This window comes from Cololabis saira, chromosome 9, assembly GCF_033807715.1.
Source record: "Cololabis saira isolate AMF1-May2022 chromosome 9, fColSai1.1, whole genome shotgun sequence".
Classification (NCBI taxonomy): domain Eukaryota; kingdom Metazoa; phylum Chordata; class Actinopteri; order Beloniformes; family Belonidae; genus Cololabis; species Cololabis saira.
The window spans coordinates 40886058-40908706 of NC_084595.1; the positions used below are offsets into that span (position 1 = coordinate 40886058).

A 22649-nucleotide genomic window follows, 5' to 3' on the forward strand; every position below is an offset into this window, starting at 1 on the left:
AAGGGATGCGAGAAGTTTGAAAGATACCGAGGGTTCAGGAAAGATGGAAAGATGTGGAGGTGAAGACTGGACAAGAGCGGTGGAGGGACTTCAGTCTCTCAGTGGTTTCTTGAAGACATTTTGGGTTTTGTTTCCGATTGATGCAGAAAAACTGAAAAAAGACAGATAAAAGATTAGATTATTGTAGTTTTTTATTATCAGGTAGTCCCTAAAAATTCTCCAGAACATTGCAGCCGGCCTTCTGACGAGAACTGGCAGGAGAGATCTAATTTCCACAGTTTTAACTTTAACTACCTGAGAAACCCAGAAAAGACTCAAAGGTTGTTCTCACAAATAAAGCTTTTAAAGACCATCATATCTTAAAGAGCTCATAGTTCCGGTCTGGTTCTCCCAGATGTTTGTTGCTGTTAAGGGGGAGTTTTTCCTTTCCACAGTCGCCCGGTGCTTGCTCAGGGTGGGGGAGAAGTTTTGACGCAATCTGTTGGTCTCCTCAGTGAAACGATCATTTCGTTATTTTATTGGCTTTAGTGGCTCAGTCAGATCCTGGGACAGGTGTGCAGTCCTAAGAACAGCAAGGAAACAACGTAGGTCCCTCAACCTTTCCAAGGCCTCTGGCGGACGGCCTGAGCTTGTAGAGGCCACTGCCCACAGACGCACGGGCCAGGGTGGGGTTTTGTTTGTGTGTATACACACTTTCATCCTTGTGAAGGTCGTCCATAGTGTTTAACAATGTAAATCTCACGTACTCATAGGAAACCTCCTATTCTGTGCACATACTGGACCTGCACCACTTTGTCTCTACAGTCAAACACGAAGAGTATTTCAGAGTAAAAACAACCCCTACGTCTGTTATTAGATGGTAAAGGGTGTGAACTTTCCTTTGGGAGCGAAACAACATGAATGGAAGCAGTCGATACTTAAACGATAATTTATTTTGACGCAAGTCTGTTGCCTGCCAGGGATAACATTGATTGTTCTGCAAAAAACAGACTCGGTTTTAACTAAAAACTGCTTTGGTTCACATTGTTTTGATCCCCATCAAAACCCAGGGTTGCTTCAACCACTGAATGTTCCTTTGACGAGCAGACAAATCACATTTTCAAAATTGATTTTTGAATTTTTACATCCTAATTTCCCTTAAAATAGGTGCAACTTAGGTTCTGGGTTGGCCTGACCTCAGAGCGAGAACTGAAAATCTAAAATTTCAAACAGGAAAATGAAACTTCACTAGTAAGTTGCTTCAGCTTTCATTGTGGAAAACTCAAACCACAGACAGACAATACGTGTGGTTTATACAGCTTTTTAATTTCACAAGGAGTCAAGCTACAGCCATGTATCTCTTGGGTTTTATTACAATAACAGTCATTTATTTCGTCTGCAGCATTTGTTAAAACAGGACAGTAGACACACTGTGAGCTTTGCACGTAACTGCAACTTTTATTTATTTTTTTTTTAAAGATTTTTTGCAAATACACTAGAAATGTTTACAAAAGCACGGTATAAACATCTGTGCAGTGTAAATTATCAAAACTAAAAATGGGTATTACTTTGAAATAATTTTGCACCTAACATGACAAGGGGGGGATTGTCATTTTCAGCAGCAAAACAAATTAGTACATCTCAAATGAAATGTCTGTTAGAATATCAAAAAGGGGGAGGTGTGGTTGTTATAAAGAACAAAAGATTTTTAACAAAAAAAAAAATAAGGATGGTATGGCACTAGTGCTCATCCCTGAAGGAGGGCTTCATTCATCTAAATGTGTTTCACTTTACCAGTAAAGATAATCAGCCTTCCAGTGAATCATTCCAGTTTGGCAGGAATGCTGCGTCGCTCCATAAAAACACAAGATCTCACACTCAAACACAGCCGGCAGAAAACTTGAACCACTCACAAACACTTTTTAAGACTCTGTACAGCACTGTCGCCAGCGTCACAAACTGGTCCATCTTTTACACTTTTATGTATTTTCAGTGTGGACAAAAAAAAAAAAAAAAAAAATTGAAATGATAGACATTGAAATGATCATGTAGTGAAGCTGTATCATACATAAAAAAAAAAAAAAAAAAAAATCACAATACAGAAACAAGGAAAAATTATCCTACAGGAGTGAAGCTAACGATTTACAGGAACTTAGAAAAAAAAAAAAAAACTTGGCTCCTTATAAAACATCCACATTGATTCTTTTTTTCCAAACCAAACTCCGTATTGCTTTGTCTTATATAATACTGAGGATTCAGTCATTCAGTCTCAATAGAGAACTGATTACCTTCGTTTGCTTTGCACAAGGTGGGAATACAAGCAATACCCTTCAATTGTCTTTTCTTTCTGTGGTTGGCCTCGATGTAAAAGGCACACTTACACCGTCGCACACACCTCACACAAGTGGTGGCGCGATTTGTGATCGATTCTTTTCAGAAGGTAGGCGGTGGGTTTGTGGCACAGCTGTTATCAGAGAGTAAATACGGCGCCCGGACTGATCCATGCGGCTTATCTTTGGTAAAGCATCAACGAGCCAATGGGCTTCAAGGACTGGGTTTAAAGGTCAGCGTAGTGGATTGGAGAGGAGCGATGGCTCAGGTGTGCATGTTTGAACAAGGTCCCACACACGCAATGCTTCTTATCTAAAAAAAAAAAAAGGTCTTTTAGGTTAAAGTTGAGATATTCCAAGAAAGAAAAAGGCGAGAGGCTATGAACTGAGTTTACACAAGGTGGCGGTCACAGGCGCGGTGGGCAAACGCCAAGGCTTTTAGTGAGGCCATCGGACTAAAGAGGAAGCGTTCGATACTGGTGGACCAATCGAGAGCAAATATATGCTTTGTGGTTCAGAGTTCGATGATAATATGAATAATACGAGTAAGGATGAGTTTTACTTTTTCTCCAGCACAAAAGGAGAAATCTACCAGCTTAAAAAAAAGAATTTACTTATCTTGATAAAAAAGGAGTCATAAAAACAATTTTGTTGTGCTAAATGAATTCTTGACGCGTTGCCGTGATTTTTTTTTACCTCACAAACAATGAAGATGTCAGATATTAACTTGACAGCTTCACTGATGTCTGCATCCTTTTTTTTTTTTTGATCAGGGCCAAAGTAGTTTTGTTTCTCCAAAGGTCCACTGTCAATGGAAAGGGCTGTGTCCTCCTCCCCACCACAAAGCAAATAGATTAATCTTAAAAGGATTCCTCAGAACTGTGCAAAAAAAAAACATCTCTCTCACTTGTTTCTGAAATGATTTGACCCATTATTTACCCCACAATAAAACACCTCAACGGTACGCACCATGTGTTCAGATCACCTGACCGAGACACACCTGGTGTCGGAGCGACGATCTTACAATCGCCGCAACTGTAACTGCTAATTGCAATAAATGGCATGAATCTGCGTGTATCTGCTCAGGTGTTAAAGGCTGAAAACACAGAAAAGCCTTCGAGACTTAAGGCTTGAATAAAGCCCTTAGTGGGTGAACCTGAAACCGAGCACGTCATGGCAAACACCACATCCACAAACAAATTCATAGGCTATGGCATTTTTTTTTTCTCTTCTTCTTCTTAGTTTTTTTTTTAGCAGCAATAACATTATACAAAAGTATATCAAAAAAAGATGCTCCATGTGCTGGAAAAGCAGGTGACACAAGAGGCGTGGATGTCGCTCTCGCAACATCCTTCCCAAGCAACACTAGCCCCAACTAACGAACCACTGAAATGGACTCAAAATGCGGACCACTCATATTGAAAAACAAGCAGGACGAAACAATTTACAAAAAAAGACGAACGAAAAAACACACTGGGCACGATTTCCAGGAAAAGCGCAGGGAATTTTCCAAGTCGACAGTTTTCTGGTCTTAAAATGAACCCCCCCCCTCCCCATCGGTCTGATATGTGACGAGACAAATGTGGCGGACAGAAGGTTTTGTAGCACAAAAACACACACGTTTAACGCGTGCCGAGCGCGTCTGAATACCTGCAGCTCCTTGGCAAACTGAAAGACTGCACAGGTGCGATGGGCTCCCGCTCTTTCCCAGGCACGGCACTTCAAAGTGTTTTGTTTTTAATAAAAAAAAAAAAAAAAAAAAAAAAAAAAAAATAGAAAAAGAAAAACAGATTAGCTGTAAATTCAAACAGCACAAAAAAAAAAAAAAAGAGAAAAAGACTGGTAGTCTTGTGTGAGGACTGGTTTCATCAATCCAAATTGTGCTTTCTCTAGTAAGTAACAGTGTAGATGTGCAGGAGCGTCAAACACTGGAGCGACGTTAGTGTCCGTTGGCACACCTGGGACTGCCCGCCCCATTTGGTCAGAGGTATGTCAACAGTTCCCCTTTTACATACAGTATGTACGAGAAAAGATTTCCAGCTTATACAAACACGACGAAACACACGAAACCCCTGTAAGGCAGAAAGCAGGTTCAAGTCTCCCTTTAAGTTCTGAGGGTGTTTGTTCTTCCTTTTTTTTTTGTCGTTTTCGACGCGTGACAAAGTCTGAAGTTGCAGGTTTCTAACAGACCTCCCCGCTGAACGAGCCATCGCCTTTTTCAAGGACATCGTGGAGATGCAGCTGAGATATTTTGACTTTTAAACAACTTTTTTTCTCTTTTAAGATTTTAAAAAAAGAAAGAAGAAAAAAAAGCACGAAGGAAAGCAAAAGAAGAAAAAAAGGGACCAAATTCAATTAATAATTCAGGATTAATATGACAGTGGCTGCATTAGAAAGAGACAGTCGTCCGAGGAAAAAGCGGACGCTGAGGTGTGAACTACGTGTGCACAGATTCACTAACGGACAGGAAGTGCGGTGTGTGTGTGTGTATATATATGCATATATATATGTGCGTGTGTGTTGGGTTGCAGTATTTCATCTTAGGATAAAAGGCAATATACTATAGTTTGGCTCAGTCTGTTTTTTTTTTTTGTGTTTTTTTTTAAACAAAATATATCACGATCAGTTTTGTTAGCAAAATCATTCAATCATCTGGGCCCAGTAACTCAGAGTTTCGCCCCGAAACGTCCACTTAACAGTGGCTTTTTTTAATCTGAAGGCTCAAAAGTTTTTTTTCTTTCCCACGCAACCTTGGGGAGAGAAGTCGCTACGTCTGTAACGGCCCCCGCCGTTGGTTGATACTACGCCCTGTTTGAGCTGCTGGGGCTCCGGGGACCCCGCGTCTGCGTGCAGCTCCCACGTCTACTCTACCGGGTTCCCTCGGGGGGAGTAACTATGCGAAAAAAAGGCTGGTCCCGGTCAGGCCCGCTCAGAGTCCCTTCATATTCAGGGCCGACCGGGACGGAAACGAGGACTGGGTGGGGGGAGAGCTGTGGGGGGAAGTGGGCGGTGTTGCAGAACTGCAGGCAGTAAGGGTCATGCTCAGCAAGTAGAGTCGAGGAGGACGGAAGAGTCAGGACAGGGCCCGGCCTAGAGGAGCACGTCTTTGTTGTACTGGTCCCTCAGCCCCCTTTCTGAGCTCCACGCCTGGGGAGGGAGGGATGGAGGGATGGAGGGAGGGAGGGAGGGAGGGGGGGGCCTCGATCAACACTTCTGGGCCTCCACTGGAGACATGGCGATGTAGGAACCGTTCCTCTGCGGCTGGCTGGCCGGCTGGCTGGCCGGCGCGTCCGGCGACTCGTCGGCCTTGTCGCTGACCTGAGTGTACGCCGTGTCCTCTTTTGCCGTCTGGGTTGGGAGGAATCGACGGGACGGAAGGGGGAGGAAAAAAAAAGTAAGTACACACCAGGAAATGTTGTGGGGATACAAAATAATCAATAAAGTTGTAAATGTTTCGACTGAAATGATCACAAATGAACCACCAAAATAAAATGCACCAGTTACAAAACCAAAAAAGAAAAACACCACCACAGGAAAAGAATATAAACTATTTACTTGAAAACAAACTCAATATACTGTGAGAAAATAAAAAAAGAATGTCATACTGCATAAAGGCAATTAAAATAATAATAATAATAGTCAGAGATGATGCACAACAAATTGAAAGAATAGAAAACAAGGCAAAACTGAAGACTTACAGCAAAAGAATGAAAAGCTTCAGTAAAATCAATACGTTTTACTTCATTCTAAAACAGAAAAGGGAAAAAAGGGGGTTACAGAAAATTAAAAATTAGAACATGGTTAATACAACACTTCACATTGCAATTAAGCACGTCTTAAAACACTTGGTGGGAAGTTAAAATCCCCGACTAAAATGCTTTAATGAGGTCTATGTTGAAAACAGCTCGCCTGGTTCTGTCTGAAGGTCAAAAATAAAGAAATCCTGAATCCAGACCCTCTTAGAAGGTTTCAATCATGTTTTTAATTCTAGCATTTTAATTTAAACACCCAAACTGGCAGGTGCCGGTCAAAGGATTTCCGTGACCTTCAGAAAGAGCAGGGAACGTTACGTCCAGTGTCCTGCTGAACTAAGCAAAGCCATCTCTCGCGTAACTTCATGCTCAGGATAAAAAGCCTAAAAAGTGCCTTTTTTTTTTTTGGGCCTTTCATTCCTGCGCCGTAAATGACCTGACGGGCAGACCTTGCACTAGCGGAGATAACGGAGGGCACTGTGCTTTACACGCGTCCCCTCGGTTACTCCGGTTCATCGGCCGGGAGCTACACCGGCGCTCAGCTGTGCTGACTGAAAGGAAACTAAGACACTTCTTCTTCCTGAATTCATAAAAGATGCAGCGACTGCTAAAAAAAACAGTCGTCACAGCCATTTAATCTATCAAGGACTTATCGGATCACATGATCCAACAATAGTTGTTGCTGGCTTTGCTGCGGAGGCTTCATGCAGTATGTTAGTCGACATGCGTTTGGCTTTGGGTTAAAGTCGCAGAGGCTCAGTCCACCTGATATCAGAGACTGTTAAACATGCAAATAAATAAATAAATAAGTTAGAAAAAAACAAAATAAAACACACACAGACTGTAACAACTTTGAATAAACTAGTGTTTACTGTGACATGTGACTGTGGTCTACCATTAACACTGTGAACTAGTGTCAGTGAGCAAGGCACACCTCACACCCGAGTAAGTCTGTGGGGTATTAGTGGGGCTCGCAGCGCCGGCGCGGATCCCTACCTTCTTCTGGCGGTTTCGGCAGAACAAGACGATGAGCACCAGCAGCAGGATGATGCCCATCCCCACAATGATTAAGGGGAAGTTGGACACGGCTGTCACGATTAGGAGCATCGTCCTCATCTGTGCTGCCGAGTCATCGTCGATGGTCGCCGTCTGGGGCACGGGGGGGAGAACAGAGTATTGATTTGTGGTTCACTCACGGTCAGAGGTGTCTTCAGTATTCACATTCATTACTCAGGTAGAAGTATAGATACTAGAATTTAAAAATACTCCTGTAGAAGTTGAAGTATCAACTCAAGTTTTTTACTCAAGTAAAAGTATAAAAGTACTGGTTTCAAAACTACTTAAAGTATAAAAGTAAAAGTAATGTAAGGGGGAAAAAAGCCATTAAGGACAAAAGCCATTGAAAATGAATGCATCTTTGTATAATGCAAATATATTAAAGAAGCATATATGTGTACTATTGAGCATTAACACGTGTTTCAGAGAGCAGGAGATATGATGACTAGTTGCCTATAAGTATCGTAATGGTGCAAAAAGTCAAACTTCAGAGGCATGTTATCATTTATCCTAACCTTTATTGGAATGTACATCCAAGTTTAGTTGCAGGAATCTGAGGGAACGGATGTAAGAACAAAACTGGACAAGAACATCTGAAACAACCACAACCAAATTCACTCTATCCGGATGGAGCAATTTAACTGGATAGTTTTTATTTAAAGGCCGAAATGAAATAGAGTAACAAGGCTGTTTTTAAAATGTAAGGAGTAAAAAGTACAGATAATTGCGTGAAAATGTAAGGAGTAAAAGTAAAAAGTCGTCCTTAAAATAATTACTCCAGTGAAGTATAGATAACCAAAATTTCTACTTAAGTAAGGTAACGGAGTATTTGTACTTTGTTACTTGACACCTCTGCTCACGGTTAACTAAACGCGTTTGGTTTATTGTGTGCCGGGGAGGACCGCCTCACCTCATTTACGAACATGATGGGGAAAATGGTCTCGTTGAGGAATCTGGTTTCCCTGGAGGGCAGAGAAGAGATGAGGAGGTCAGGCGGGTTATCATGGCTCCACATGTGGACATTGTGTCAATAAAGTTTAGCAACAGCAAAGTGAGCCCGAGTCCACGGAGCTGGACTTACGGGAAGCCCGTGACTCTCTTCAGGATGACATTGAGCTGAGCCCTCTTACAGGCACGGATGGGAACGCCCGTCGTCTGAAAAACATTGAGGATGTTCAGGTCACTCATCACATCAGTACTGGAGTTGAGGGGGGATGAGGGGAGTTGAGGGGGGATGAGGGGGGATGGCATCCCCCCTGAAATAAAAACGGTCCAAATCATCCTCCCAGTAAAACTACCATCCCCCCTTTCCATCCCTTATGTCATTTCATCAATGAATGTGGTTTTACTGCTATTTCAACATTTAGAGTCATCACCAGAAAAATAACTTATTTGACAATTTTCACCTGTTTCAAGTCAATTTTCACTTGAAATAAGTAAGAAAATCTGCCAGTGGGACAAGATTTATCTTCTCATTACAAGCAATAAAATCTTGTTCCACTGGCAGATTTTTCTAATTATTTTAAGTGAAAATCTACTTGAAACAGGTGAAAATTGTTGTTTTTTCCAGTGATGAGTCTTTAACTAGAAATAAGACAAATATTCTTGTTAAGATTGTGAGTTTTTGCAGTGATCCATTTTACTTATCCTGTGAAGGACAGAGTCATATTGATAAGTTCAGAAAAGTGTTTTTTATTGTTGTGTATGTATTTGTATTTTTTTATGTATTTAATGTAAGCCCAGTGGATATTTAAAGCTTACAGAAGGCTGCATTTAACTGCTGCTATGTCATTCCTGCAGTATTTCTGCACGTGTTTTGGTCACTGCTATTATTTGTAATATATTATATTATTTGTAATCAGCACAAATTATCTGTCCCCATATGATCAAATCCACCATCCCCCCTGATTTCTTTTTACAACTCGAGTACTGCTCATCATTACAGAACACATCATTACAACAGTTGAATGGGCGAATGGGAGACGACGTAAACGTGTCATAAGAGCAAAAACAAGCAGAACCGTTTCCTTACGAATCATCAAAATCCACACAGAGGTTTTACGTACCGGCTGCAGGTCCAGGTACGTCTCGTGCTCCTCCTTGTTGGGGCTGAGCCCCTCGATGGCGTTGATGTACTTGGGGTCCGCTTGGTAAAAGTGTGGGAACGAAACCACGATGGGAGCACCTTGAGAGAAACAGCAGCAAGACAAAAAACGCTGAATTCTAACAACTATACAAGTGAGACGTGTTTATGTCATAGGACTATTTCAGGGCGAAATAACATTCAGAGAGACATCACAGAGGAGATGCGCGGTAAGATGTGGCGCTATCTCGCGTGAAGCGGAGATACTGCCGCTGATAGCAGCAGCAGGTCACTTTCATGTTATTTCTGAGACTGGATAATCATCAACTCCCAGCAGTAAAGACAGGAAACCTTCCATTAGTAAATGTGATGATAAAGACCCCCGAGTGGAGCAATGGAGTCGCCCCACATGTCCGAAAAAGAAGCACATTTACATAACCGTCCCGTCATCTGACACCAGAACAAACGTCTCCTCATTTACGGCTTGATCATCTTCTTCAGCCGGCCAAAACAAAAGAGGGATTGTTTCCTAGACTTGTTTTTTTTTGCGACTGCCAAACTCTCTATGTCTGGGCACATTGAGGCATTTCCGAGTGATCAATTCCCTTTTAGGTTGGCTGAATGTCAACAAAAAAAAGTGGGATTCAAAGTTTGCAGAGCAGCAGACGTGGGCGTCTTCATGTACGAAAGAGAAACGATGAATGCATAAAATGAAAGTAAGGGGGAGTGAACAATGAGCTGGAAGTACTGCCTGTGATTTCAACTTTTGTTCAGTTCCTTCACAGCTATACTTTTCTCTGCAAAAGTGTTTTCCTCACAACTAGGGCTGGGTATCCATTCAAATGTCAAGAATCGATTCGATTCTGATTCTTAATATTCAGAATCGATTATCAGGATTCGATTTGATATTGATTTGGGTTAGTGTTATTTAAAATGTTTTTTGAGCTGTTGCCTGAATTATATGACTGTAAAATAACTAGTGAAATAATATTTTCACAATAATTATTGTGAAATAACTAAGAAAAAAATAACTCAAACAGGCCTTTTCAATATCCATTTAAAGTGCAAAAAAGAAAGAAATTGCAACAGTTCATGCAGTAAACAAATCATTTTAGCTTATCTAATTTGTTCCGTCACCACGCACACATATTGCCATGAAGCACCTGGCATTTTTCAGAAGTGTCATGACAAACTGTGTGTCCGACTACTGGGATTAAAGTTCACCTGGCGAAAATGATGGGGAAAAAAAAAAAATATATATATATATCGATCTTTAGAGATAAGAATCGATTTTTAGGAATTGATTGATTGATTGATTGATTCATTGAATTTATTTATTTAAAACAGGGACAATGCACAAAAAAAACATTAATCTTGTAAAACAAGAAGAGATGCTTTGAGCCAGGTTATAGCAACAATTGCTAATTTCCGCCTGTAGTCCCTGGGCAGGTAAAGTGCTAAGCAGATACAATATTAAGATTAATTTAAATAAGACATAATAACCATAATATTTAAAAATTAATATGAGAATCGATTTAGAATCGGAAAACCGATTTTTTCAACACAGGCCTACTCACAACTGTATTTTAAATATTTCAGTTTGACCAGAAATCAGTCAATTTGTTCTTTTTGACTTTCAGAGTGACGCCGTTTTCCAGGCCACGACGCTGCCTGAAGCTGATTGGTCGTCTGTGACAGAGGCCCCGTTTGCCTCGGACAAATACAGCGAAGTCGTCGTTGACCGACGGTCCGATCCCAGTTGACAAAAGAAAATAAAAAGAAGAAAAGCGTCTTCTTGTTGTTGAGGAACGGGATTTTAAAGGATTTTCATATCCACACAGCAAAGTCCAGGGTAACGGTAGCATATCTGAGAATGATAGGGCGCTGTCCTCACGTGTCAAACAGAGCCCAGATTGCTTTATCACAGCAATCCCGCTCCACTCAATGACCGCCATAAAGTACTTCAATAAAACACACGCATGCACACACTCAGCACAGTTAATCATTAAAGCGTGCTGAGTAAAATCTGGCCTGGTCAAACACCGGGGACGTCAGATACCAGCCGGGCGTGAGCCGCCCCCCCCCCTCTGCCCCCCTGACGGGGACATGAAGCTGGGATGTGATCAAAGGGAGAAATGGGTAACTGGGTCAGTCTCCGTGGTAACCGGGAAGGGGCAAGGAGGTGCTCTTACCTTCTCGACACACGCTGACTTTCAGCACCCCGGTGCCGAGGCAGTCCCCGCGCGGCACACAGAAGCCCTCGTTGGTGGGGTTGTCCTTGGGGCTCATGAGCACGTCGGCGGGGGGGGCGAAGCGAAAGGCCTGGATCCCTTTCACCTCCACGTCCTTCACGTAGCCCAGGTGGATGGACCTGAGGAGAGACGGGGAGGTCAGGACAAACTAGGCCTGTGTTGAAAAAATAAATAAATAAAAAAATAATAGATTTTCCGATTCTAAATCGACTCTCATATTAATCCCTAAAAATCGATTCATACGTCTAAAGATCGATTTTTTTCATCATTACATTACAACTTTTGTTTTTTTTTTTTTTTATGCCCAAAAAAGGAATGTTTTGTTGGACGCAAGAATAACTGGTGTCATGTTTTTGCCTTTAAATATGTTTAAAAGGTATGAAAACATTAAAGTTTTCCATTATAATTGCACAAATTGTCTATATTTCAGTACTTTATATACTGTCTTGGGGTTACATTTGCATAAAATGCTTAAAACCAAATTCTCATCCGTCTCTGTTTGCTGCCCTAGATCTGTTTGGTAATTCTGACCCACACGATGTTTCTGAAACATACATTGTTCATACATTTTATCCCTTTATATATTTGCTCTATATTTGTATTGTATTGCATTGCACCAATCATCACAACAAATTCCTTGTGCGTGTTTAACAAACTTGGCAATAAACCCTTTTCTGATTCTGATTCTGTTTCTGAAAGCAGTTCTATCAGCATTCTGGGAGCTGATTGGTCCTTACAGCATCATTAGCTGCAATACTTGCTGTTGAATCTCAATATAATACTAGTATTAATATGTTGCAGAACTACAGTCATATAATTCATGCAACAGCTCAAAAAAACAGTTTTAGTAACACTAACCCAAATCAATATCGGAATTGAATCAAATCAAATCTTGATAATCGATTCTGAATCTTAAGAATCGGAATCGATCCCCAGCCCTATAAGAAACCCTTCAAAAGAACAAAGGAAATGGATGTTATCTTGATTATCTAAATGATCGTAATGATGATGATTCGACAAAAAAAAAAAAAAAAAAAAAGGAAGGAACAGAGTGACCACATCCTGTTTAATGATTCTTCCCCACGTCTTTCTATTCCACCGCCTCATGACTCGTGATCATTCATGCGCTTATCAGCGATGTGGCGGGGACAGCGAGTGACTCCGCTGCCACTTCCGGGCAATAAACCCCACTGGAAACGTCTCCACTGTAAACAAGACGCGGCCGGCGTAACGGAGGTGTTGCTGTTTACATACCTGCAGAGATCGGCGGCGAAGATGTACAGCAGCTCGTTCCTGTTGATCAGCGGGTGGAAGACGGCGCCGTCCGTCCCGTTGATCATGTTGCTCTCATTGGAAGACCACCAGGACATTTTCCTGTGGGGAAGAAGGAGACGTTAGAGCTGCCCTGGAGTACTTTAGCTTTCAACCAGTCCGAGAACAGCGAACAAGACGCGTCTAATTTGATTTATAGTCTACAAAAAGTGAAATATCTTCTCCAAATTTCTTGCCACCTTCATTCAACCTCCATTTACTTCTGTAAATATTCATTTAACATGTCCAAAAAGGCTTTTTCTTTTAAAAACCAACTGTCGAAACATTCAGTTTAAACAACAACAAGCTCCAAATTCTACAATTAATAGACTGAAATCAGCAACTATTTGGTCATTTTTGCCCGAAAACAACAAATGCAACATTACGACCATAGCAAAGATGAACCAAAACAAAGCATATATACAGTACTGCAAACAATACCAACATATCTGTACCGCTAAGAGCTTTTTTCCTTCTTTCCTCAACATCTCAATACCTAGATTTACTACTTAGATTCATCTTGGGACCATTTAGAGACAATCGGAGCTACGTGTCGGAAAACTCTTGACTAAATGATCAAACTACGAATGTACAGAGAAACATTGTCTTCTAATAAGCTAATGTAAAGCAGGTAGGACTTTTCTTGCAGGGTGCTGTAGTATTACTCATTTTATTTCTGAATCTATTCACTCTCAGAACCGGTTTTCACTCCCCCGAGCTCACAGCATACATTGTGCAAAGTCACTTCACGTATCCAAACATTCATTTTGCAATCGTTTCTCTTAAAGCGAAGACTTTCCCCTCTGGACTTTTGGAGGCCGGTTGTGCAACAAAGTCAATCAGAATATCCTGACTGGTGGGAAGTGGCCAAAATGTGCTGAAAAAGGTGTTTCCTATCATGTGTTTGGGGGTTGAAGGAGTGGGACACACACACACACACACACACACACACACACACAAAGCTGTTCTCTCTCACAGACAGCTGCCTGACACCGGTCTTTACCTCAGCCCGTTCCACGTGTCGATCTTCCCATAATCCAGGTAGTTCTGCTCGCCGGTGTGGAACACAAACTCTCCCTCGTGGGTGCCGTTTTTCTGGAGAAGAGACGAGACGTGAGGTTCACAAACGAAGCTGCCGTGACTTACAACAGTCCGGGACACAGTGTGCATCTGTCGGTCAAGTGATCTCTCCGAGCATCACATGACACTTCGCTCTGGCAGCATTTCTTTTCTTTTTTTTTTTTTCTGCATATATATTAATGGTTAATACCAAGTTGGTAAAAACCTATGGCATATATATGAATTTTTTGTATTTATATATATATATATATATATATATATATATATATATATATATATATATATATATATATATATATATATAAATAAAATAACCTTGATTACTGTGATTAATGCAAGAGAAACCAGTCTGCATGTTTTTGTCTCTAACGTCCGCTGATGAGCTAAATAGTCATGCAAATTATGTTAGTCCTGACGTCATGTAAGTCTTTTAAATGTAAAATGTGTAGTGAGGTAAAAAGGACAAGTAAGAGTGTAAGGTTTGGCATACATTAGTAATTCCCAGTACTCCAGGACTGCAGGAGCTTTGTAAAAGTATATACACCTTATCTACTTTCCATTTGGGATTTTTGCATTGCCAAACATTTCTTTTATTTATTTATTTTCTTTATGTACTGGCAGCATTTCTGAGACGAAGGCCCGTTGTTTGCTAGAGTTGTGGAAACATTTGAGAGTGTTTGATGCACTCGGGGGTGACGTGGGTGGTGTGACTCCTCGTGACGAGCTGCAGCCGTTACGCTCCAAACAGGAAGCAGAAACAACCTCCGTCAGCATGTGGCTGACATTACTCGTCTTTAAGAGGCATGACCTCAAGACTTCCCTTTATGCGTTGTCCTAGTAACGCCTCACAACCCACGAAAAATAATACATCTGCAGTAAAAAAGGAGAAGAAGAAGAAGAAGAAAGACCTAAAACCCAGTTTACCTTCCACATCAGCCCAAAGTATTCGTCCACCTCTGGCTTCAGGCTGTGCAGCTTGGTGAGGAGAGGGTCTTTGAAGCCCCACAGGAACTCGTGGACGGTGCGCGTCAGGAACAACCTCACGCCCAGCGATCGCATGTACATGGAGACGACGGGTCGTATGAGGAAGGAGTAGGAGTTCAGCTCGTTCATCACTGCCTGAGGAGCACAAGTAACGGACACGGATGTGTTTTCAGTCAAATCCCACGTTTCACCCGTTTGACCTGCTGCACCTCATGCAGAGGTGTCAAAAGTATTCACATTCATTACTCAGGTAGAAGTATAGATACTAGAGTTTAAAAATACTCCTGTAGAAGTTGAAGTATCAACTCAAGTTTTTTACTCAAGTAAAAGTATAAAAGTACTGGTTTCAAAACTACTTAAAGTATAAAAGTAAAAGTAATGTAAGGGGGAAAAAAGCCATTAAGGACAAAAGCCATTGAAAATGAATGCATCTTAGTATAATGCAAATATATTAAAGAACCATATGTGTACTATTGAGCATTAACATGTGTTTCAGAGAGCAGGAGATATGATGACTAGTTGCCTATAAGTATTGTAATGGTGCAAAAAGTCAAACTTATGACTCATGTTATCATGTCTGCCTCACTCAGCTGCACCCCTCACTGTGTATTTCTTTGTATAATTTGTATAATCTTTTTGTATTTTTTTTGTATAATTGCCCTGTAAAATTGTAAATAGGTTATGTTTATTTTTATTCAGAACTGTCCCTTTTTCTTCTTTCTTTTTCTTTTCTTTTCTCTCTACCGCAAACTGCTGCACCTTAAATGTTTATACTGCTTATTCTGTATCATAGAAATTCCACATTTGTTTTATTGTTTATTTTATTTTATCACCAAAGAGCGAAATTACCGGAGTCAAATTCCTTGTTGGACAATGTTCAAACCTGGCCAATAAAGATGATTCTGATTCTGATTCTGATTTATCCTAACCTTTATTGGAATGTACATCCAAGTTTAGTTGCAGGAATCTGAGGGAACGGATGTAAGAACAAAACTGGACAAGAACATCTGGATAGTTTTTATTTAAAGGCCGAAATTAAATAGAGTAACAAGGCTGTTTTTAAAATGGAAGGAGTAAAAAGTACAGATAATTGCGTGAAAATGTAAGGAGTAAAAGTAAAAAGTCGTCTGAAAAATAATTACTCCAGTGAAGTATAGATAACCAAAATGTCTACTTCGTAAGGTAACGAAGTATTTGTACTTTGTTACTTGACACCTCTGACCTTATGTCACTATAAAGTTCACACGTTTAACACAGAAAAGTGACATAGGAAAGCCAACAATGGCTGGGGGTTTGTGGGTGCGCGCGTGAGGAAATGGAAAGGAGAGTTTTCCAGCACAGACACATTGTCTCACCACGAATGGGATGTTGATGGTCCTGATAGTGTCGACTTCAGGGTTCCCGGCAGACTTCTCCGGCACGAAGACGAAGGTTTTCGGGTTCAGGGCGTAGACCTTGGTGCCGTTTTCCAGGAAGGTGACGTTTTCCCGTGGCCTGTACTCCCTGGTGGGGACAGGACAGGACAGGACAGGACAGGACGTGGGTCACAAAAATAGTACCAGGCTGTGGCTTTCCTTAAACGTGGCTTTGGCCAAAGCACGACAGCAACCATCAAATCGTGTCCCTTTGCTTACAAATCATCTCGTCTCGCACAAACGCTGGACTTACCTGTAAGTGTAAGGGCCGATCTGCTTAACGGACGCCCTCGCGCCTTTCAGAAACTCCTCTGGATTGGTCACGTTGAAGAAGTAATACTCCATGTAAACGGGCGGGGGGGGGTTCTTCCACCCCTCAAAAACTCGACTATTCTCCGACAAAGTAATTTCCTGTCAAGCAAACAAGAAAAAACACATTCAAATAGAGAAAAATAAGTAAACTAAATTCCTTGTCCCCTTCTTTCATGTTCTGAAATTGACGCCCAATGCCTTTTGGTTTCTCGGTTATTTAAATTCAAACCGTAAAAGGGAAATTAATTACATTTTGGGGCGAGTTCAAAGCCTTTCACTATGCTGAATGAGCGTCCTCTGGGAGGAGCTGGTGTAAGGTGAGGACACAGGAAAGTCCTTCAGAGTGGAAAAGACCATCAGCAGTTCACCTAAGATCAGCAGTTCACCTAAGCAAAAACAACCCAAAAAAAAGGAAAGAAAAGGAGCACAGTTTCTGGCTCCAGCAAGCCTGGACAAGAATCTAAGTGTGCACTGTCTATGAATCAGTCTACACAAACGGCAGCATGTTGCAATGACGGCAGAAGAAGAACATGCAGGGCGTCTCAGGTGCTTTTCGCATTCAAAATAAGAGAAACTAACGCAGCTACAGGAAGATCTAGATGGTTTCAGTATGACTTTTTAAATTGTTTTGGTCGTGGGGATGAGGAAGAAAAACTAAATTGAAGACAGGAGCGAGGGGCGGTGTTCGGCAGCAGCCTGGCTGCAGCATGCCTGAACACGGGGAACGCTTTTTCAAAAAAAAAAAAAAAGAAAGATCATTTTGACTAACTGTTTTCGTCGACTATGACAGCAAGCTGACATCTCCCACTCGTGTGTGTGTGTGTGTTTTTAACTGGGAAAGGGAGGTATTTCCTGCTCCTGGAAACACTTTGTCCCCAGATAACAGAGGGCTGCACTTAAGGAAGGACATACATGTCTTCCGTGGTCTTACGCAGGCACTTAACGGTCGTCAGAAAAGGGAAAAAAAAAGAATTGCCTAAGGTGTGTCTCACGTTTCCTGTTTGTGCTACGACTGCCAGCATTCAGACGCGTTCTGCTCTGGAGAGTTGCTTTGTCGGACAACACCTTCCTTTTGCTCACTTACAGAAATTAATTGGATGTTAAAGGTCAGACAAAATACCAACCCAATTGTTTAAAAGAAAAAAAAAAGAAAAGCAAAACAACTGTCTTAAAAAATGAGAAGCATTGGTGGAAAAACAACAACAAATGTGGTTGTTTTAAGGGTGTCACAGTAAAAGCGGCCCTCTTTGAACCTTTTTATGCATTCACTATTATTTATAGAACCATAATTTTGTTTTTTTAGACAGTAAAAGGCAAGACATGTTACGTTGTGGCCTTACAGACCCGAAGATATCCACACAAATAGAAGCATTATGTTGCCACACGACTGATTGATTTACTTTGATCAAATAATCTTTAAAGTGACTTATTACCACGGATCTGCAGGGCGTCGCTACAGCACCTTTATATAAAGCTCTTAGCTCCCTCACAAGATTTAAGATTTAACCATAAATCCTCCATAAACTGATAAAAGATCAGTTTTATTATGACATCACAGCTGTAGATTTGAAGAAGCGGGGATCCTGAGTCTTGTTTGGACTGTCTCTTCATTAAAAACTTAAAATCCAACATTAAAATGCAACATAAACTTGCTGGCCTTAACCGAGCCGGCACCAATGACCCACTTCATTCCTGCTTAAAACTAAATGCACTGTCTTTTATCGCTTGCAGCCGACCTGAATCACACATCGTCTGTTAGAAACACCTTCCTCTGTCACGAGCAAAAACTTGTTTTCGAGTTGCTGTCGGAAAAAAACCTGCAGCAACGCTCGGGTCGGGAGCGGTGTGACGGGATCCAGCTTTAATTAGGTAAAAAGTTAGAAAACACACATCTGAAAGCAATAACATTCAGTTTTTCCTCAGTGTATTCTGTGTTTTCTCAGGAAACAGTTTGCTCTTCGAGGCCCGGTGAAGAATCCTCCTCCTCCAAATACGCCTGTGAGGAGTGGCACGAGGAGGAGGTTGCTTTCTTTTTTCTCTCTCTTTACACTTTTGTCATTTGAGCTTTGGTGTTAAAAGACTGGGTACGGCTGGAACAACAGCAAGGGACTAAGGTGATTCCTCCCATGCAAAAATCATGCCCTGCAGGCAAAAGAAGTCAGTCAAATTCCTCACGTGACTTCTGCGCCGTTTCCCTCGCTACACAGTTTCCTGGAGCTTGTCAGCTTGTCCAAAACAACATCATTATTACAGACGGCCACGTCTGACATGGGATTATATTTTGGGAGTCGGGTTCAGCGGGCCTGAGCCGGTCTACCTCAATGGACAGAAAATGAAAAAAAAAGAAACCTGCAGCCAACGAGGATTAGCCAGGTTGTCATTTCATGTAATCAGCGGCTGCATCACTGTCAGATCCCCTGTTGATGAACTTCAACTTAACTCCCTTAATTTGGACCCCTGGGACGCTGTCGTGACTCACAACCAGAGCAAAGGGGGGGAAAAAAACCAACACCTGTACTCTTACACCCTCTGCTCAACGAGGCGTTTGTGTGTTCAGCTTTTTCCTGCAGAGGTTCTCTCCCTCTTTTTACCGTTTTTGAACAACTTTGTTGAAAGCGACGAGTGTAAATTAGCGACCCCCTCGGAGATTCCAGCACAGCGATTGATGCCGGACGGAGGAATCTGAAGTATTTGAAAGGGCAGAGAGGAGTGAGAGGGTCTGTAGGATGGGAGGTGGGTGTCAGCTGCCAACAACCCCACCCCTCTGTAGCTGCTGCTCCATCATCTCCCCCTGCCTTCAACTACAACAGCAGGCAGACGTTCAGCCTGACCCACCGTTCAATGACCCTGAAGAAGTGGAAGAGTTGCTTCGGCATACTCAGGACTAATTGTGCTAAATCAGCCTTTATCTTTGGCTGTTAATTCAATTCGCTTGATTGGGAATTTCTTAGTTTTTTTTGGATTAAAAGCAGTTTTGGCTTCTGGATGTTTGAATTTTGGACATCTTAGTGCAAATCCATCAAGACTTCTGCATGCTCCCTTCCCCCAACCGTGCACACAGCCCACCTACCAAGATTCCCCCTACGAACCCCAGCAACTGTCCTCTCTGGACCATAAAGCAGCAGAAAGCCAGTGTGAAGCGTTTGTGCAGCCTGTATCAACGCTAATGTGTCACTGGGTCACTTGCAAGAAGACCCTGAGCTGGATTTTCTGCCTGCCTGTGCATGAACGCATGGAGCACAATCTCCCACCTTTCTTTAATGCTGATCTAGTCCATTTTACTCAATAAAAGCAATGAGAACCCCCCACATGAAAACACCAAGGCTCTAAATCCATTAAGTCTACATTAAATGTGGAGAAAAGAGACACATCTCCAGCCCAGGTGAGGTCAGGACAGCTTCATCTACAGGACTATCTCAGAAAATTAGAATATTGTGATAAAGTTCTTTATCTTCTGTAATGCAATTACAAAAAAAAAAATGTCATACATTCTGGATTCATTACAAATCAACTGAAATATTGCAAGCCTTTTATTATTTTAATATTGCTGATTATGGTTTACAGTTTAAGATTAAGATTCCCAGAATATTCTAATTTTTTGAGATAGGATATTTGAGTTTTCTTAAGCTGCAAGCCATGATCAGCAATATTATAATAATAAAAGGCTTGCAATATTTCAGTTGATTTGTAATGAATCCAGAATGTATGACATTTTTGTTTTTTTAATTGCATTACAGAAAAAAAATCACAATATTCTAATTTTCTGAGACAGTCCTGTAAAAGAGATCCACACACACACACACAGGGGCTGCACAGGGGGGTTTAAACATACAGTTTAAACCCACAGTTTAAACCCCCAGTTTAAACCTCCAGTGAAATGCTGTATTGGCATGTTGCAAGGTTGATAAAAACACACACACACATGCTGGCTGGTGATGCCCGAGCTTCGCACAGCAGCCCCGGGACTGTGAGGGAGCTGTAGCGGGGATCATGCGGACCCTGACGGGGGTCGCTCTGGGGGGGTGGTGGGGGGAAATGCAGCAAAGCAGACCTTATTAATTACTCAAACACATCGATCCTGACTCCTTTTGCTTGTAAAAAGACACAGGACTGGGGGTTGTTGTGACCCTGAGTGCAACATCCCCCCCACATGCAGACATAGTGAATGAATGAATGAATGGATGAATGGATGATGATGGCTGCAGAGGGAGGCGAGGTGTGCCGGGGATGAGCCGAGAGGACAGCGGGGTGAGGAGCAGGGTTGCTGGGGAAGGTTTACCTGCTTCAGCCGGCTGTGGATCATCGTCTGGAAGACCTGAGCCACCACCAGGGCGATGCCGATGATCAGCAGGTTGGCGCTGACGATCCCGGTGGCGTAGATGGCACAGGACCTCCGAGTCATGCTGCCGGCCAGGGAAACAACCAAAAAACTTCACTCAAGTCGACGATCGCTCCCTAGGAAAAAATATATAAAAAAATAAAAAAAAAAGATCCGGGTGTGTAAAGCAGCACGAGGTGTTGGTTGAAATGTGCGGTCCTCGCGTCCAGCGGAGCGGCAGCACTGGGAGGTTGCTGCTTGTTCTTGTTTGGGGGTTTTAACTTCCCTCTTCGCCCTCAGACCCGGGTCCTTCCCTCTCCGTCACAGGCGAGGCTGGGCGGTTTAAAAATGTTGGCAAGTTGAAGAAAAAAAACAAAAAAACACCAATTTAAATACAATTAAAGTTGGCACACGAGAGGAGAAGGAGGACCGGGCTGCTCGGATAGGAGGCGGTGATGAAGTGAGCCGGCAGCGGCTCACCAACACCAGGACGGGGGAGAAAAAAGAGAGGCTTCCCCTCCTCCCCTTCCTCCTCCTCCTCCTCCTCCTCTCCCTCCTCCTCTTCCTCCCCTCACAGGCTTCACGTCAGTCCAGAGCAGTCATGTCATACATCCACACACAACCCATCATGCTTTTAACCTGTTTTCCATTATATCAATAGGTCTATGTTATGGCAAAAACCTAACATAACTTATCCACTGGTGGTATTTATTTAGTTGTGGGTACTTTTAGGGGATTACCCGTCGGTGTTCATGTACATGTGGACGGAAACAGTCAAAAACTCATTAAAAATCACATGTTTTGTGTGTTTTATGTCCACAACTCTCGCTGACGGTGTAGTTCCGTTAGCTTTTATGTGTAAACCGCTACTCGCCTCATCGCGGCTCCTTAAATAAGCCCCGCGCCGACATGAATAATGCGCCGTCCGGCCGACCAATGGGCGTCCGCGCGAGCCCTTTGTCCGAGCGGCGCGGGCCGTGATTGGCCGGCGGCCGCCCGGACCACCGGCTCGGCCCCGCCCCCCGCGCCCGCTGATTGGTCGGACGGTGGCGTGTGTGATGCTGAATTTCATCGACTGATTTCAGGGCGGGGCTCCCATAAAGGGGGATCCGTGAAGATGTGATGCTCCACTGCCACCAAAACAGCATGTTTAGAGGTCTCCGAGGTCCCTCAGTCTTTCAGGGGACAAAAGAGGGAAATAAGGGGATTTTTTGGGGGTCTGTATTATTTTAATCCTGCACCCAATGCACCCAAAATATTGAGTCATGTTTGAATATGTGTATTTTTAAAGATATAAATGTTATTGCTCATACAATTATGTGTTAACCTTAGTTAAAAACCTAATGCAATTGATGTTAAAATAATTTGTACATATACGTGCACTGCGTTTGTTCGAAAGGGGAAGCAGTTCTTGTGTCAACATGTTATCTCACCAGAGGAGAAGTGTTTTATTCAAATGTGGTAATTGGGTCTGTGAAAAATGTAGCTTTGACAGTGACTTTTCTGGTTAATCTAAGCAAAAACGTGACTGCGGACGTGCAGCTGCATGCGAAACTCATGCAGCTCACACAGGATATTGCAGGAACATTTAATTAAGGCCCTGAAAACTCCTTATATACACAAGATATGTGAAACAAGTTTCACATCATAGTCATTTCCTGTACAGCATCTGAGTGACATAGTTTATGCGACGATGAGCAGGGATAATCCCTGTATCATACCGTTCTGATGTAATAGCCAAAATGTTGGGTGTTTCCTGGGTTTTTTGAACCTGCAA

General features: G+C 42.2%; 1 protein-coding gene across 2 annotated transcripts; it reads right to left on the reverse strand.

The window, feature by feature from the left end:
* Nucleotides 1–1412: 1412 nt before the first annotated feature.
* On the reverse strand, nt 1413–21363 carry scarb2a (scavenger receptor class B, member 2a). Of its 2 annotated transcripts, XM_061729587.1 has the most exons (13): nt 20834–21363; nt 16496–16653; nt 16183–16330; nt 14768–14962; nt 13767–13858; nt 12707–12826; nt 11393–11571; nt 9184–9302; nt 8199–8272; nt 8028–8079; nt 7058–7210; nt 6008–6055; nt 1413–5657 (listed from the first exon to the last, which is right to left on the reverse strand). In XM_061729587.1, the coding sequence occupies exons 1-13, from the start codon at nt 20954–20956 to the stop codon at nt 5514–5516; spliced, it is 1605 nt and encodes a 534-aa protein (XP_061585571.1). In that variant the 5' UTR covers nt 20957–21363; the 3' UTR covers nt 1413–5513. The 2 variants fall into 2 exon arrangements, with proteins under 2 accessions (XP_061585571.1, XP_061585572.1); XM_061729588.1 differs by lacking the exon at nt 6008–6055.
* Nucleotides 21364–22649: the final 1286 nt, after the last annotated feature.

Coding starts and splice junctions, on each gene's coding strand:
- scarb2a (XM_061729587.1), bottom strand. CDS start 20,956: ATGACTCGGAGGTCCTGTGCCATCTACGCCACCGGGATCGTCAGCGCC. Junction 16,331..16,495: donor ATCGGCCCTTACACTTACAG/GTAAGTCCAGCG, acceptor TGTCCCCACCAG/GGAGTACAGGCCACGGGAAA. Junction 12,827..13,766: donor GACACGTGGAACGGGCTGAG/GTAAAGACCGGT, acceptor TCTTCCCCACAG/GAAAATGTCCTGGTGGTCTT.